The sequence below is a fragment of the Gymnodraco acuticeps genome, unplaced genomic scaffold (assembly GCF_902827175.1).
Source record: "Gymnodraco acuticeps unplaced genomic scaffold, fGymAcu1.1, whole genome shotgun sequence".
In the NCBI taxonomy this organism is placed as follows: domain Eukaryota; kingdom Metazoa; phylum Chordata; class Actinopteri; order Perciformes; family Bathydraconidae; genus Gymnodraco; species Gymnodraco acuticeps.
Genome location: NW_022989982.1, coordinates 2,484,249 through 2,502,252, shown reverse-complemented (window position 1 = coordinate 2,502,252; position 18,004 = coordinate 2,484,249). Strand labels below are relative to the sequence as shown.

The 18,004-nt window shown below is 41.0% G+C and overlaps 1 protein-coding gene across 2 annotated transcripts in view; it reads left to right on the top strand.

The window, feature by feature from the left end:
* Positions 1-3,005: 3,005 nt before the first annotated feature.
* Positions 3,006-18,004, top strand: part of arhgap29a (Rho GTPase activating protein 29a) — a 32,362-nt gene continuing 17,363 nt past the window's right edge. Inside the window, exons 1-2 of one of the 2 annotated variants that reach the window (XM_034212028.1) lie at positions 3,006-3,195; positions 4,283-4,699. In XM_034212028.1, the coding sequence (XP_034067919.1) occupies positions 4,381-4,699 (319 nt within the window). In that variant the 5' untranslated portion in view covers positions 3,006-3,195; positions 4,283-4,380. The remainder of the gene's footprint in view (positions 3,196-4,282; positions 4,700-18,004) is intronic. The other variant, XM_034212027.1, reaches the window with a different exon arrangement.

Sequence of the window (18,004 nt, the reverse complement as noted above, 5' to 3'; positions counted from 1 at the left end):
ACATATATTTTGATTATTATATGACAAATATGTAAAATTAAACAATACATTTTAAAGCACGTGTATACAGACAGGACATCACAATTAAATAAAAACATATATCAAATTTTTTAAAAAACTGAAAAAGAAGTGATGAATGAATGCAAAATCCAGGATTCGACACCCCATGTTTCAATGTATTGTGTGCTATACTGATAATAACAACACACTCTATCTTACTCTCACGTACTTTACTTGTAATGTTCCATAAGATACAATGCAACATCCTAGCCGTGCTAACTTCAGAACTGACGCTCATGCCTGGTCTCTCGGCTCATGTCGTCCCCTCGGGCCACCTGTGCTCAACAAATAATGTCCCCCTGACAAACGTATATTGCAATACCCCGACCATCAAGATACGGAGCGAAAAGTTGAACCACAAGAATCAAGACTATGAGCTACCACTAAACGACTCACAGTCTGAAAACTACCATTGAAACCTGGACGTTTACTTTTCGTTTTAAGCATAGTTTTAAGGTGTAAACGTTTCATTTTCAAATGTGCGTTCCCATGACAAGGGGTGCATTTCACAGAGGGGGTGCATAGCACAACACCAGCGCTGTTTTATTTTTATTTATAAAAATGTAAAAAAAATAAATAAAAATAAACTGTGAACTTTAATGCTACGATATATGTGATGTCAGATAGTAATATAAGAGTAATACATGAAAAACAGGTATGAAATACTATATGACAGTAAAACAAGAATACAGTTTAAAAGGTGAGTGATTTGTAAAATATCCATAAAGAAAAAGTTAATCTGTTTACAGTTCTGTTTCATATGGGTGTTGAGAGATTCAAAGTTCAATATTTCAGCTAATACCTGATTAGTACAGCATTAGTACATCTTATTATCTTATACTAACAGAACTACGCCTATATTGCGTACAGCGCCCATAAACTATGGCACACCCCCCCCCCCCCCCCCAAAAAAAATGAAGTTGAACTGCCCGAGCCTGCCCCAGCAGAGGTTTATGTGAAATTGTTCTTTTTTTTAAATAATGGTAGTGTGCAATTATAGGTTTTAATGCGCCAGCTAAAATCTTGCCTCGGGCAGCAAATTGGTCAGGGCCGGCCCTGTACGTAATCATGTTGAATCAGATATCTCACAGTGTCTAGTGAACAAAGTTAATTTATGTAAGTATAAAAATCATTTAATATTTTTTCCTACAACAAGAAGTAATAAACATTGTAGTTTTATGATCGTTTTTTAGCTAGCGTCAGACAATTGACTTCCGTTTGGTAACTGTATTTTGAAAATATTCACCGGAAATACAACTAATATTTTCTGTATTTACGCTAGCTTGACGAATACATTGCAGTTCCTCCCTTTGTCCACCAGAGAGCGCCCTACACACATTACTTTACCTACAGTCTATGATTTCAGTGGCCAGTGAACGGTAATTTACTCAAGCATGTACAATATTGAGGTACTTTTACTTTACTTTCGTTTTTTCAATTTCCTGCTGCTCTATAGGTTGACTCCACTAAAAGTAATAGGCCATTGTTTTACTTAAAAAAATAAAAGGAAAACAAGGAAATACATACAATGCTCCCCCTTTCCATGCAACATTACAGTGATATTACTACCTTTAAAGTCAAAGAGATAGGTACATCGTCCACCACTGTGTATCTTTTTCAGGAAAATGTAATTGTCATGAGTGCATACTAATGAGCAGTTAGTCTAAATGTATAGTAACCTTACTAGTCTGGCAACAAAGTGTTATCTTCAAGTGTTACAGCAGCATGTAAACAAGGCATTTCGCATAATGTGACAATGAAAGTGTAGAAAAAAAAACACATACAGTAAATATAAACATTTAAATATTAGAAAGTAAAACAAAACTTAAAAGTAAAATATATACATATTGACAGTGAAAGATATCTTTAGAATGTATACTATGAAGGGCCAACTTACTTCTCACAAAATGTAAAAGTAAGATTACATTAAGTTTGCAAGAAATTGCATTTTAAATTGAATATAAACACAGCGTGAAGACACTATACTATTTAGATTGGTCAATTATGGTTGTTGAGGGGGAAAGTGTTGGAGTCCGGTTATCAAAGAGCTCCATAATAAGTAATTCCAAATAATGTACATAATGTATTAATAGTATAACAAATCATTTTCATAGTATTCCCTGCTGGAAAAAAAACTGTTGTAGTATCTATGTGTGAAATAAGAAACAATAAACATTGTAATTGTATGATCGTTTTTTAGCTAGTGTCTATGAACTTCCGTTTGGTAACTGCAGTTCCTCCCTTTGTCCACCAGAGGACGCACACATTACACATTACTTTACCTACAGTCTATGATTTCAGTGGCCAGTGAACCAAGGTAATGTACTCAAGCATGTGCAATATTGAGGTACTTGTACTTTACTTTCGTGTTTCTATTTACTGTTGCTCTATAGGTTTACTCTAGTATAGTAGTATATGCATGTATAGGAATTTTATTCAGATATCAATCACAACTTGACACACTTATTTAAACACCAGGGTACTTTCTGACATTGGAATTAATAGGCTTTGAGTTGAGAATGCTATAATGAGTTATGACATGAGGTTACACACCGGATTCTTTTTTTTGTACACATCAAAATCCCAGATATATTCTGTGTCTGGGTTATAGTATGACTTTCAAAATCACACCAACTCATTGACATGGAGAAGCTATTATTTTTGAAAAGGCATAACCGGAAGTTGACGTTTTACTGTGGGTAGCTTGACACTTTAAAACTCCAGACACCTGTTGTTAAGGGAGGACTCATAGGGAGGACTCCACACAAAATCCCAGCAACGCGCGAACACGCGCACACACACACACACACACACACACACACACACACACACAAACACACACACACACACACACACACACACACACACACACACACACACACACACACACACACACACACACACACACACACACACACACACACACACACACTATGTTCCAGCCCACAATCACATGGAGAGAGTAGGCGATTCAACACAGTGAGCAGAGCAGACAGTGAGGGGTTTGGGTACGGCCGTGAAACAAAAGGATAGCGCAGTGATTGTGGATTATTTTGTCTTTTTCAAGACTAAACCTCGGTCACTTTTCCGCTTTAGGATTGTTTCCGGCTGAAATGTTACAGGACCCGACTGCAGGTGTGTAATGTAGTCTCATGTTTTAACATTTTGTCTGGGTTGCTACAACAGCAATTTGTTGCTGATGAGTAAGTTTACACAACGTTCAAAGAAAGAAAAGTCTACAGACAGTTTAACCCGCTGCCTAACGTTAGTTTCATCTGTTTTAATCAACTTTTACACGAACTCTGTTCACATTTAGCAGCTAATTTAAATGCGGACTTTTGCTTGCAAATAGCCTAGCGTTGCTTGTTTTAGAGGGAACATTACTTTAAAACACCAACGTTATAACTTCAAAACACAACACATGTATTAGCCTACTTCCACAGAACATACTTACACTTTGAGTGTTCTTCGAGTCTTATAAACTAACATTAAATGCAAATGCCGACCGCGAACTAGCATTCTGAATGATATTTTATGACAAAAACGTTTTTTTTATACATTCCGAATAAACTAACATATATATATTTATGAGGATTACTTCTGTCTCGTTTTATTCAGCAATAAACTACAATTAATACGTTTCCCGATGTTTAACCAGCAGTGTTGTGACCACTGGTCACCTGTGCAGGGGACTGAATGACCACCTTAACCTTACTGTTTTCTCTACCCTAGTTTTCTTCCAGACACTTTAATGATTTTTTATTGAATGTGGATTAAATTGTACACAACATCGTTGTAGTTGCATCAGAATCATTTAGGCAACCTGTTTGTGTTCCACCACAGCTAAAGACTGGTTTATCAGATTAGGTTTTGGTTTGTAATTGCTATCATTATTGTATTAGGTTCAAGAATGCTGAGACTTGCCTAAAACTACAACGACTACTTATTTGTATTAGAAATAAGGCAGCACTATCCAGGAACACACACCTCATTTCAAGGGAATACAGGAAATCCACATTAAAGGAGAAACACCTTTTCTCAACACCTAAAAGACGTTTGTAGTGAAACTGAAGCAGGTTAAACATCAGTCAAGTTGTACTTTTTTATGTGGGGGCGTAATTCCTGCCAACACACACCTGGTAATGTGTCACACTTCAAACTGCCAGCGCTTGTAGTCCAAAAAGATCTTCTCAGGATTAATAGTCTTCTCTCTCTTTGGCAGATTCCATCCTCACTGTAGTGGTGCAGTGTTGAGTCTGAGAAGAAGCTGTACTGCAGGATAACCGTCACCAGGCCTGAGGGCCGTTGGACGTATAAGACATGCTGGCTGCCATTCTGCGCCAGAGCTCTGGTGGAGGAGGATCAGGAGGTGGAGGTGGCAGCAGCAGCAGCAGCAGCAGTGGTGGTGGACCCAAAATGTCTCTAGGTATCTCCCGACTCTCCAGCTCCAGCCTGGGTTCAGCAGGCCCTACCACCGTGGGCCCCTCAGGGCCTGGCAGAGCCTCTAAGAGCGGCTCGGTCAGCCCGGAAAGCCCAGATACCCCCGCCTCAGACCCGATGTACATCATGCAGCTCGTCAGCGATGTGCGCAAGTTTGCTGATGTGCTTCTGCAACTCAAAGAAGTGTTCAACTCCAATGGTATGTTTGGCATTAAGGGAAATGTCCCCAAATACACTAATTTATGATATCCTGCTGATGATAGAGAAACAGCCACACATGCTCAAGTAACTAAACAATACTCTTCTGAGGTAATGTCTCATACCTCCTGAAATACTATATTTTTGAAGTGTTTATAGGTGACTGTGCTTTGTTGCCACAACAAATGATTGTACGGATGTGTGCTTTTCATAAGTTCCACTTGTGAGTGTTTCCATGTACTAACATGCCCTAACATCTTGTTTTCCTGTTACTGGTGATGACATAAACACATCACTGGGGTGACACTTGGCTATCTCAGTTGGTTAATTATTATTTTAGGCTCACAAATAATTGAATGCGTTCTGAGAATGAACTGAATTGTGGCAGTGTAGAGCGGTAAAAAGGGGAATAGTGTAAGTACAGCCAAACGGAATTATAACGGAACACAGCTGTCACTCAACCCTTGTGTACACACCTTGTTGCTTTCACCACAATGTACACAGTGCCAGGTCTCTCTGCCTGTTTGGTCCCGCCGCGGCCTTGGCTGCACGGTCAGTCAACCAGCCTTATCTCACTTTGAGTTGGGTTCTTACCCTTTCTTGTTTCCATCGGGACAGTAGAAAAACACAGCCATTCACCAGTCCCTGTAGAAGCTATAAGAGTTAGGATGAATTCCTGCATGGTAACAAAAAATATATTTTTGGTTAGTATTGACATGCCAAGAATTATGTGATCAGTTAGAGTTAAATAGCCTGAAGGAAATACTTTGAAACCAAATAAATCACCGGTCCATCTTTTAATTGATCTACACTGAACCCCATGAAACAACAACAGCATTCCAGCAGGAACTTTAAACGCCCAAGCTTAAAAAAACCTCTTAAGCCAGTAATTCGTAAGCCATCCTTTGTCAGTTATGAAATGGATAATTCCCTGTACCATAGTTTGAACTTTAGAGACTTTCTCCTGTCTGTGTTGCTGTGTATATTTGTGTGGCCGGGCGGTTATTACATTCCTGCCTTGGTATGCTTTTGCGTTGGCTTTTGGATCAAACCCAGATTTGTTAATCCCGAGACCTGGCATAAAGGTCTAAATAAGATGAGGTGAAGGTGCATGGTGGTTCCCTCTATTCCCCCTTCACCCTGTGCCATGACACCCTAGCCCTGAAGAAGAGGAATCCCAGGCTTTGTTTTTTGTCTCGAGGGGTCAGTAAAGGTGCTTGACCTGGCTGGACATGTCGGCATTATAGAGAGAAGGGCTTGCAGCGTGCACATTTTTAAGCTTGAGAGACTTTTCAGTGACCTGTCAGCATGCCAGGGATCAAAGCAGTAAATCATCATGTGCAAGAGATCGACGTCTGCAGCTTTGTGGAACAGAAGAAGGCTCTGGTTTGAACAAGAAATATACCTTGCGCTTTCATGGCTCCACCGTTTCTGTTTCGAGCGTTAACAATCACAAACTTTGTTCAGTTTAGTAGCAGATTAATGAGCGACAATGCATGCACATACAGGTTCCTGCTGTGTGCCAAGGCTGCATAGCTGTCATACTAGACACTTTGCCCTTGCTTCTATTGACTAAGAAACCAGTTTAAAATGTGCGCTCTTTCCAAATAACAATAACAAGGATTAGACTGTGAGCCGAACTGTAGAAGAGAATACGTTGAATTGGTTTAAAAATAAACTCATGACGAACATAATTCAACAACTTTCAGCTGACTCTGCCCTAAATGTAACTGCACACAATGTACAGGTCCAGTACACACAAAGTCAATTATGCAAACAGAGATGCCAACACATGATAGCCAAGCATTCCCATAGGAAGGCTCATTCTGGATAAATACAGGAAAAGGCTCATTTGGGAAAATAGGCTGTTTACGATGTAGAAATAAGAGCGGCGAGGGAAGGGACCATTGTGTCTACTTGTCATTTTAAACTCCAGGATTAGGAAAATGTTTAACAAATAGCAAGTCGGGACAACATTTATCCAAACACAGCTATTTGGATTGTTTAGTTGCTTGTATCAGGATTGTTTATGTCGTTAATAAACGCCTTCACAGTGCCATTGTTAGGCTTTAGCACTCTCTGGCTTTCGCACAGCTTGCTAGCAGATTGTTGGGAGTCACTGACTTGTGCTGTGATTGGATGTGATTGAATCCCCCCCTAATTTATGGCCATATTATCTCTGCAGTGCTTCACAATGGTTCAAACCTCTCATTATCCTGGCCACTCGTTGAAACCTAAGGGCACCCTCCTTTTCCCCCCTTGTTATATACCACGCAGGGCCAATAGTCAAAGCAATATTCAGCTCGGAGCCTTGTACCCCTTCGCAGCAGTGCCTGCATTCACACTCAATGATGTGAGTGTGACACCCATTGTCTCAGCAGGCATCTGCAGGCTAACATGCTGCTGCTAACGGGCAGCTTCTGCAGAAATGATACTTTCCCAAGTCAGGAATAGCTGTGGCCTGTGGGATTGACCCCTTGGGGGTTTCTTCCATCAAATCCATTAAGCATGTTCTATCTTTAACACAAATGGTTTTTTTCAACCTTAAATGGTAATTATAATGCAGCTGCTGTTCAGTTGTGGCTGGGGCAACGACTGAAGAGATTGTTTATGTGCTTTACAGCTCCGTCAAAGTGTGACGGATAATAACATTCTTCCTTTAGAGTTATAACCTTGTCAAGTGGACACTTATGAAGGAGATGTCAGTAATTGGAAAGGATTATTATTTTGGAAAAATGTGTCTTAACAGATGACTTTTGGACTTTGACGGTGAATGGCTCCTCTGAAGCGCTCCATGATAAGATCAGTGTAACAAACATCCTGCCAACAACAGAATGCATAACTGTTGCTGTGTTCAAAGAGCTCTGCCGAACATTGTTGTGCATCTCAGAACTCATTTCAAGCGTGCGGGTTTATTGTTGTGGCTGGCTTGGTCAGGTGTGTCATCAATGCGTTCATGCTCTGACGTTGTCAAGCAGGATGATGGCAAATGTTCGGCGTCAGCTGCTTAAGAATGAAACGGCACCTCACAGTCAGTGAGGCTGAGGACAGGGCATTACAGGAAAGCTTTTTAAATGCAATGATACACTTCATGTATACAATGATCTAAATCTTTAGTAACTGTTTGTATTATTAGTTACTGAACATCTGAGGTTAACATAGGTTCCATGTCTTGGGTCTACATCCCTACTTCTGCAGTCCTTGCTTGGATCACACCCATCTAGTACGAACTCATTTGATCTCAAATACACGCCTGTAAAGTTTTCGTGGCGACAAAATCTATTCACAGACAGAAACAATTATACCTGGCAGGTTTTCAAAACTGCTTTTGTGGTACTCTCTACTACAGTAGGCGCTCAAGATGCACATTTTGCCATGATGACACACGCGGGCTCACAAGGTAGAAAACAATACTGGATGTATTGAATGATCCATTATTTATCCCCCATGTCAAACTACCCAAACCTGATGGGCGCTCCCCTCAGTGCAAAGATCCATCCTGCCAATGAATCTCCTTAATATTGCGCAATCCCAGGCATTCTGTCTCAGAAGCATGGCTGTGGGATAACCATGCAAGAAAGCAAGGTTTTGTAAGAGCTCCATCGTCATTACTCATAGTTTTTCAATTGTCCCTGTTCATATTTGACTCGTATGGGCACATGAGTCATATCCCCTGATGTCAGCTGTGTTCTTTTTACTTCCAGTTGTAAACACTGTGTCATAAGTGTCCAAAGTTAATCAGCATGGCTTTTGGAGGCTCTCTCTTCACACTCATGGTTTTGGGTTTGAATGATTAACAGGTTGCTTCTAAAAAGGTTTCTCAGGTGTTGTGTAATGTTTAATGATACACTGTAATGCACCTGACTATGAATCGAGGTTAGCTTTTGTGTCAAAGAGACAAACATGTTTTTCTTTAAATAACTGGCATTAGTTTAAATATGCTGTAAGAAGATGTGGGGGAATGAGTGCTTTGTCCTTTTTGAAAGCCTGTTGAGTATTCTGCCTTAAGGCTAAAGCTTGGGAACGTGACTCTGGTCTGGGTCCTCAGAGAAAGCCTAAATTCTATTTTAGAGATTTGTATTCCAAATCACTCCTTGTGAAATACCAGTCTAATTTTATCCCTACTTGGGCTTTTCACTAACCATCCCAGACCTTCGTAATGGCTGTAACTGTGCTCTGTTTAGACAGTCTATCCCACTGGGTCGGGGGTCCACGGTAAAGCAATGCAGGCTTCTTCTTGCCTCTAAAAAGTTCCTTTTATGGTTCTTTTACTGTGCCCATAGTAAAAGCCACTGTCAATTATCCCAAGCACAAGACTACTAGGCTTCCTTACTTTAAAGTTTCCTCTTGAAGATCAAGTTACATTCACGGTTTGAGAGTCTGGTCCCTACATTTAATTTTCCAAAGATCTTTAATCACATTGTTCACTTATCTCGCTAATTAAGCAGCCTACCAGGATTAATTACATTACTTTAATTGTTTCGGACAATCTTTGTTCAAAAGCACAGCTATTGTCAGCATTAGTTGATGGACTACTAAGGTTATTGCCTGGGATTAAAGAGCAGAGTACTGTGACATATGGCGGGTCCAATTATCCTCTGCCTGAGGAAATGCACATTAAATCATATATTGTACAAAGACAGCCATCAGCTTTTTAGCAATATGTGCAATTATGTCACGCTTGTATACAGGTGGAACAACCATGTTGACTTGTCAAGTTTAATAGCCCAACTCCACTTGAAGATTTGTACGTTGTTTTCAAGTTGTAACCCAAGGGAGCTCCCTCTCTTGTGTGTTTCTCCCCTTCCTTCCCTCTGCTAAGATTTATGATTATGTGCACTGTTTTTGTTCGGGCAGTTTTGTTCCAGGAGGCTGTCGATGTCTGCCACACACAGAGATAAAGCTTCAGGATTCCCACACAGTACACATGAGAAGCCAAGGATCTCTGGGGAAGGGCTGTACTTAGAACAACTCTGTACTGGAGGCTTTGATATACAAAGTTGGAGCTTTTATTCCAATGTAGCTGTTTTCTTCATTACTCAGTATGGCAGATTTCACTAACTCCCATATGGGTGCGTGATCAGAAGACCCTCATCCTTCTTGGATTAAGGCTTTGAAACAAAGATGGCAAATTGATCCTCTAAATAAGCTTAAGTAGCCCTAGAATATGTGGTCTCTAACCCTGCGTTGGATTAAGGTCTTCTAGAATCAGGCAAGTGGGACAAATTATTCATCCAACAATACATTTGAGATACACCCGCAAGTATGGATGCAAAATGTATGAAATGTTGTATTAAATGATGGGCCATCACACATTTTTCATTAAGAGCATATGTTCTCTTTTTGCGGTTGAAACATGGATTTGAAAAATGTTTTTTGCAGCCAATATTTCTCCTGGATCTTGTTCTGCCTGTTGTTACTCGGCAATCCCTTCTCAGGTGTGTGTTGAGTATATCTGTAGAGAGAGATCCACTACATCCACCGTCTGTTTGTAACTGCGTTCAGTGAGTGTGCTTTGCATCAAAGAGCACAGAAGAGTCAGTCATAGATAACTGGTCATTGGGTGCAGGTGACAGGTGCTTTCCTCAGTATCAGCATGTCATCACGCTAAGTAATGGGTTTTAGCATGCTGTTCTTGTCATATGGAAAACCACTTCACCGACTCCAACAGCACAGACATGAACTGTTTACTCACGGCATGATGCAGGTATCCCACCCTCGCTGTTCACCAGTCATTCAGTGAGATGTTAGAAAATAGTTTTCATTCTTATACCCATTTTTTAAATCAATGTATTCAGGGTTAGTCTTAATTCCATAATGCGCTTGCCCTTGTGTTTCCTGCCAGAGCCCACCTAAGGGCATGTCTGCATGTGTCTGCGTCAGCCCCATGGTGGGTGCAGCTCATAACTTGTTAAAGGCCAATGAAGCTGATGGGAGAGAGAAGGATAACCTCACACTGTCTTTGTCCACAACATTCTGAAGTTGAGTAACTCAGTTGCTGTGCTCAGTGAAGGGAATAGAGACCCTGTTTGATGTGGAGACAGACTGAGCGTGAAGCATAGCCAGGACCAATCGCAGACTGTTCTGTCTTGTGAGACTCAAACGAGGTCCCATTGGGAAGAAAGTGTAGCGACTGGGGTGTGATCGAACCTTCCCAAGCATACAGCACAGGAGCAACCATACCTTTTCATCTCTCTTTTTCTTTATTAGTATTTCCCATTGAGATAGATCTCTTCTGCCATGGACAGCAGTTCCACGTGCACATACGTCAGAGTTTGTGAAAGACGTTTAAAGATATGAAAGGAAGCGAGTACTGCTATGGGGGAAATTGTATTTTGAAACTGTAAGGCAAAGATGGGGCCCTATGCAGGAGGCCCCTTGGCATTAGACATCAAGTACCTTCAACAGTTCTGTCAGGTGTCAATCAGCATTACTTCCAGAGCCATGAATACCTTCAGCCCCATGTATGGCCGGTGTACTCGTGCTGTTAATTGTAACCATGGTAAGAAACTAAACAGTGCCTTGTGCTCAAAGAAGGCACTTGTTTTTCTTGAACTCTAGAGATGGTGTTCTTTATATCTTCTAACAGGAGGTATTCTTAAGAGGCTATGATGTGTATTTTGTCTCAATTCCTCGTCTTATGAACATTTAAGAGAATAAAATGCTTTGACAGTTATGAGAATACGTTTTTTAATGCAAGCTTTCTTTCACACAAAGCCCATTCTCTCAGGATTAGGATGCTAGTAAAGCTAAACACTGTGCTCTTGTTCTCAATGCTGTGATTGCCCCCAAACCTCAGCCCCTCACCTCCCAGTGCTGCCCCTTGACAGGTGTACTGAAGGGGCCCATCTTTGTACTTTGTCGGACAGCTCTCCCACCTCTCTGGCCTGCTGATGTTCCTTTGCCTACATACACAGCTAGTGGAGCAAATGTAGTCTCTACAGCCTAATGCCTGACCAGTTTGGCTGCCAGCTCGAGGTTGCACGGTGGGGGGATTGGCAGTTTCTCTTAAAGAAAGCATAGTTGGAATGCCAACCTTCAGAGCTTTGCATCAACAGTAGGCGGTGGTGGTAGTGGTGGGGATGTGGGGGGGATATCTAGAGAGAAAGGTTGCCTGTCTTTCCTCACTCCGACTGACAGCTCCAAAGATAAATGAAAAAGAGGGGAAAACAAATTCTTCACTCCGCTTTGGGAATCTCATTTAAATGCGAACGACTAAAGAAAGAAAAATCCAAGTATGAATGTGTTTGCTCCGAAAGGATCATGGGACATTTGACCAGTTTGACCTTTTAATTATTAGGATAATTGTCTTTTCCTTATCAGATTTTGATTGTTCAGGCTCATGTGTCCCGAAATTAGAAGTCAAAGTTAATAGCAGGCATATTATATCTAAGTATTTATTTTTGGTGTCCTGATTTACCATCTAACAAGCCTGACTAAGGCAGTAGCCCGCAGAGTGGGAACATAAAAGCCCCCCACCTAGGCGGTAGGTGCTGTGTCTGGCCTAGGGCTCTTTTTTAAACGCCAACTCTTTGTGTATTAATTCATGGGGAAAAGCTTCAAAGGTGAAGCAACAGGGAATGCCTCGGTATGAGTATAGAAGTCTGGGAAGGCCAAGTTCCACTGCCTTTTACCAGCTGCATGTAATCTGCTAATCCGTAGAGTGGACCGCCGTGGTCTGTCGACAGAGGAGGACCAGCGCCACTGACCACAGGAAGTATTTATATCAAGGGATGTACAGACCACCCATTTCAGTGACCCTGCCCAAGTGTTAAAGGTTAAGTGGACGTATTTTAAAGGACCCCCTTATAGTTGCAAATAGTTTACATTTTGATTGAAACAATAAGGTAATGTTTTGCCATATATACCCTAACGATGCTGTACTCTTTAGTGGGTAATGTGAAAGAAAATGAAATGTCCCCGTAACCAATTAAAGGAGAATCCACTTGAACAAAACAAAGGTCATTGAGTCACACCATGATTGATTATTAGACCCAGATTTGGTTGCTGGTCTTTTGAAAATAGGGGCAAGCCTCAAAGAAGCCCCTTGAAACCAGGCCTTAACATCGTTTTTGATGAATAGAAAATGTCTTTGAAACAACTGCCACTAGAGAGTCCTGTTTGGTTATTTGTGGCCAAGTAGCTGGAATGTCCAGCTGTGGTTTGATTCAAAAAGCCACAATGAGAAGTTTTGATTGACATTGCTCAAGGCTAGCCTGTCCAACATCCTTTTTAGCCCCCTCTGCCTTGAGCCGCTTCCATTTGATCGGACTTCTGCAGGCCCAGTTGTGACATGTTTAGTGATTTCACACTTGTTTTGTGGCAATCAGCACCCCTCCGTTCCCTCCAAAGTTTTGAAGCATAGATAATACATCGCTCCCATGATTTGCGATGCATGACTGAGCATAGCTAGGGCCAGAGCGAAAGGAATGTTGCCAAGTCATATTGTGTCAGACCCTCATGGAAGTTTCCTGTTTCAAAGAGTCAAGCCATTGATGCCACGACCTCCAACTGATAGTTTCCTCATGGTACACATCAGTTAAAGCAACGGCATTATTTGTAATCAATGGCCTCTCACAACAATAACATACTATTTCTTGTATGGTAGCCTTCACATGTATTGCATTCTAGAGACTCAGTTAGTGTCTCTCAACAAATACCTGATTATATCCTCTGAGTATTCTTTTGCTGCAATCAAAATGACACATCCATTGAACAAACCCAACAGTATAAAGGATAACAAGGTTATGAACACAGATGAGCAGTTTCCCTTTGGTAAGGACAGTAAATACATTCCAGGTGTGGTCTATTATAACACTATGTTTGTGTATTGCGCATTATACAAGTCAGAATCGACTGTTGCATGACACCAATAGATCAAACTTTGTTTCACTGCGTGTTTTCAACCGTTCTTCAGATAACAAAACGTGTCCATTGCTTCCACCAAGCAGGTGAACATTGGACCTGCATAGATGCTTATACTGGTGGGGTACCAAATCAATAATTTCACATCCTGGGCTGTGTACAATGTGTAGGCAAAATGTAACCTATTTGATTCCCTTTCTATACCAGATCATCAGTATACAATGTTACCATATGGGAGCCTTTAGACTTATGCGTGCATATGTATAGGTCCATAACATTTCAATGTTGGAGACTAGGCCCCGCTCTATAATTGCATTACAGCGTATTAAGGTGTCATCTCGATGTTGAATGATCTGACAATGTTTTCATTATGGATCCCCCTCCTCCCCTCGCTCCTGCAACTTCTGTCCCCACTCCCAAACAAGAGGCTGGAATGTTGGGTTTCCATGACGCTAATGAAGTAAAAACCTGGCAATGTGTTACTGGCAGCCTCAGAGCAGCTCCTGATCCGCGGCCTCCTTCTCATCAGGATCAGAGTCTGATCCCCCTGTAGCCTTCATTCACCAGGGCTTATTATGCCCAGGAATGTCTCTCACTCGCTCCTTCTCTCATAACCCCCACAGAATCAGGGATGTGGGGTGCAGGGGTAAATTTGGGACAAATCCCAAGGGAGAGTACTACCCCAAATAACACACAACCCCCACCCCCCATCCCCACCAAAACTCCTCCCCTATCACTCCCTACAATCCTCCCACCACTAACCATCTCGCATGGACAAAGACACACACACACACACACACACACACACACACACACACACACACACACTCCATTCCCTCTTTCCCGTGCAAAGTGAAAAGCTGCCGTTGTGATTTATTGTTCCGTAAATGCTTCATGTGGCAGGCCCATGAGGCCACTAACCCACTGTTTGCTAGTGGCCTCAGGGACAATAGTGAGTTTTCGGCACTCAAACACGTCCTCTTGCAAATCTTGGAGGTATTCACTGGGGTAAACAGAAAGATATTCCCAGCAGCTTGTTTGTTTTTCAGTTTCCAGGTTGACAATATTTGGAAAATGAGACATCTTCTGTTATTACAACCTTTTTTTAAAGTTTCATTTTATTTTCCCACGTCGTAAACAGGACAATACCACAGCTGAAACCAAATGCACTAGTCAGATGTTCCTTTAAACACCCCTCCCTGGTGGGAACGAGTCTTCCTGTGTCTCTCGCAGAATGGCAGTTGAGGGGTTAAATAATCCGTTTCTGTACATTACCCTTGGTCCTGCTGGGCTGGTGGACGCAACCATAATGTCTTGCTAATTAGCCTCCGTTTAGGACGGTCCAATAGGCCACACAACTGCCATTGAAGATTGAAGCCCGTGGAGCTTTGCAAAGGAAGACCCTCTGTCTCGTGGGCATTCATGGTTTAGGCTTGTCCTTAATAAACCTCTAGCTTGCCCAAGCTTGATGCATCCAAAAGTCCTGATTCAGTTACTCTGTTAATGAATGGGGTGTATAGCCTGTGTAGGGATGATTTAGGCCAATGTGTGTATTTTGTCATTAGGATTATGGCCATAAATGGGATCTAAACTGACCAGGACCAATTAGGGGATTAAGTTAATTGAAGCAGCTCATTGTAAACTTTGACCCTTATCAAATTATTGTGGGTCAGGGTTCATGAGAGAGAGAGAGAGATATCTTTAGGGGGACTGGTTCTACAAACAGTTAATGCAAACATATTGCAGACCTATAGTTAACGCAGAATTTATGTTTTATAGATTTTTTTTAACATTTTAAATCTAAAGTACCGGGGTTTTTTATATTTAATTTTGTTTTAGTTTTTTATGCATACTTCTTGTTAAACATTAAGCTGCTCTTTTCTATTGTAACAAATGTAAATGTCCCCTCTGTGGGACGAATAAAGGTGATCTGATTTGTTTGCATTAACTCCATATGGATGATATGACCACAATTACTTTCAAGCTCAATCTTTCTCTTTTACGGGTAAACTCAGGGTAGTATGAATACAGCCATATAAAACAAATCTTGCATAATAATCCAGACGACCAACAAAGAAATGACCTTCTCTTTACCCATGTGCATTGATTATACAGAAGTATTGAGTCTGTTTGTGGTATGTTCCGCCAAGAGCACACCGCTGGCCCTTTTCCTGCCTCGTGGGGACTTGGGCAGCTGAAATAAAAGGCAGAGAAGCTTTCATCATCAAAAACCACTAGGTTCTTGGCAATAGAAGGAACTGTGCCTGCCATTTGATGAAGATGGATTAAAAGGGTTGCTATGGTGAAGGATAGAACTCTCCAGGTCCTGAAGCGTTTGGCACGCTAGAAGCAACAGGGCATGTTGGCATGGAGTAGTTCATGTGGTAGTGGGATTGGCTGGGATTTGGTGCTTGTTTTATGTAATCATTAAGGTGTGTCCTGGGATTCCAAGCAGTCAGTTTTACCAGGTTTGTTTGTGGAGATTTCACAAGTGCTTGATATTCACCTGGAATTGCCTTGTGACTTTACTTGCAGTGTTGTTTCCCGGAATTGCCCCTTAGTCAATCGCTCAAGCTCTCAGGGTTTATGTTAAGTGGTTCATTGTTGATTTGCAGGGTGTGCTGATTGGCTGCATTGTAGTTGTCAGTAAAGTAAGGCCATTTGGCACATAATGAATGTTGTGTCTCATTCATTAAGAAAAACAGAGTCGGCCAGACTCCAATGGAGACTTGGGCATTCTATAACTTCTTCTTTACAGTTACTGAGTGAATTTTCTTCAGTTCTTCATACCATGTTGTTTGATTATTGTTGTGACCTGTTGGGCAACGTCAACATGTCACTCTGTGGTCAGTTGGCTGGATTTCCGGGTCAGGACTCAGAAAAGCATTGTCACACAGTCCCACCATTATTAGCCCCACTGGCGGCACTATTTGTCCCACTCCAAAAAGAGGCCTAATGAATAAAAGGAAAAATGGGAGACAGCTAGTCTTTCTGATCCCCCTTTCATGAAGGGGTAATCCAGGGGTGATCGTCAGCACAAAATGTGGCTTTGACTGCCTGTTCCATTCTTTGTGTGTGTGTATGTGTGTATATATATATATGTGTGTGTGTGTGTTTGTGTGTATCTTTGTTATTCAACCATTACTCAGAAGTTAGAAGGTGATACTTTTTAAATGTGAATATAATAATCACAAATAAAACAACCTGCCAAGCAGCCTACTATGTAATTAGTGTGCTTACAGTTTAGGACAGGAACATATTTTAGTCAATATTGTGTGTCTGTTTGTGTATTTCTTGAGTATGTCCCCTTTTCCTCTTTTATTAGTCATCTTTGTTAAGCGAGTCATTCTTGCTTTGTCAGAACCATTTCACAATATCTTGTAGCACTAAAAATGTTTCCATACGTAGTAAAGAAAACACCTTCACCTTATCTCAGGTAATCATTTATATTTTCCTTTTCATTACCTCATTCCTCAACAATGTCAAGATGTTACCTGATAGCAAAGTGCATTTTGTCCCTTTTGAAATGGCCGTGACTCAATGTTAGTAAAGTCACCTCTTGTACACAAGACCACATTCCTGACATGCCATGTTTTCTCTGGTTAACTTACTGCTAATTGTAGAACAAGCCATGGTAAATTATGTTTATTTTTTGCACTGGGCTTTCAGGTCAGCACTCTTTTATGTGTAGGTTTGCTGAGTTGTGTGCAATCCCTTCAGCGTCTCTGCTTTATGGTGCAGTTGCATAGACAGACAGTAGACTGACATGGCTGCCATGGTCACTCTTTCAACCAACAAGGCTGGAATGTATAGAGTAATCATTTTGTTTCCAGTGATGTTGCATGATTCATGTAAAGCAGGAAGATTTAAAAAAATGGTTGGTTTTAAATCCATTTTGCTCAGGTTTAAAAGCACAAGATACATTGCTGTGCTTCAGTGTTGAAACACTGTACAAGTCCCCTAATATGTTTAATCAGACTGAAGACACAATTCATAGCATCAAATAGTATTTGGACATTTTAAATAGCATGTTGTATAGCTTATTAAACAATGACCTGTTGCATAGAAATACTGTACAATTGATCGTTTATAATCTTATTGTTCAAAGGTTAACAAAGCTAACGGATCATTTAGGAGCTGGCAATGAGCTTTCAGTGTTTGATACTGTATGCAGTTGTTGTGTCTGACTATCTTAAACAATAAGTGACCAGAGTCCTTTTTGTTTGGAAGTTGTGGTGTAACCCTAAAACTACATCTAGCATTTATTTCCCCAATGGTTTGCATGTAGGGGCTTGACCTGAGTTGTAAATTACATCAACATGAGTCAAAAGTATGAGCCTTCACTCAAATGATCTATTATTACATTGTGACTTAATGTTGTTAATGGTCCTCTGAGATTATTTGCCTCCACAATACATCCACACTGTGCTTATTAAAACAT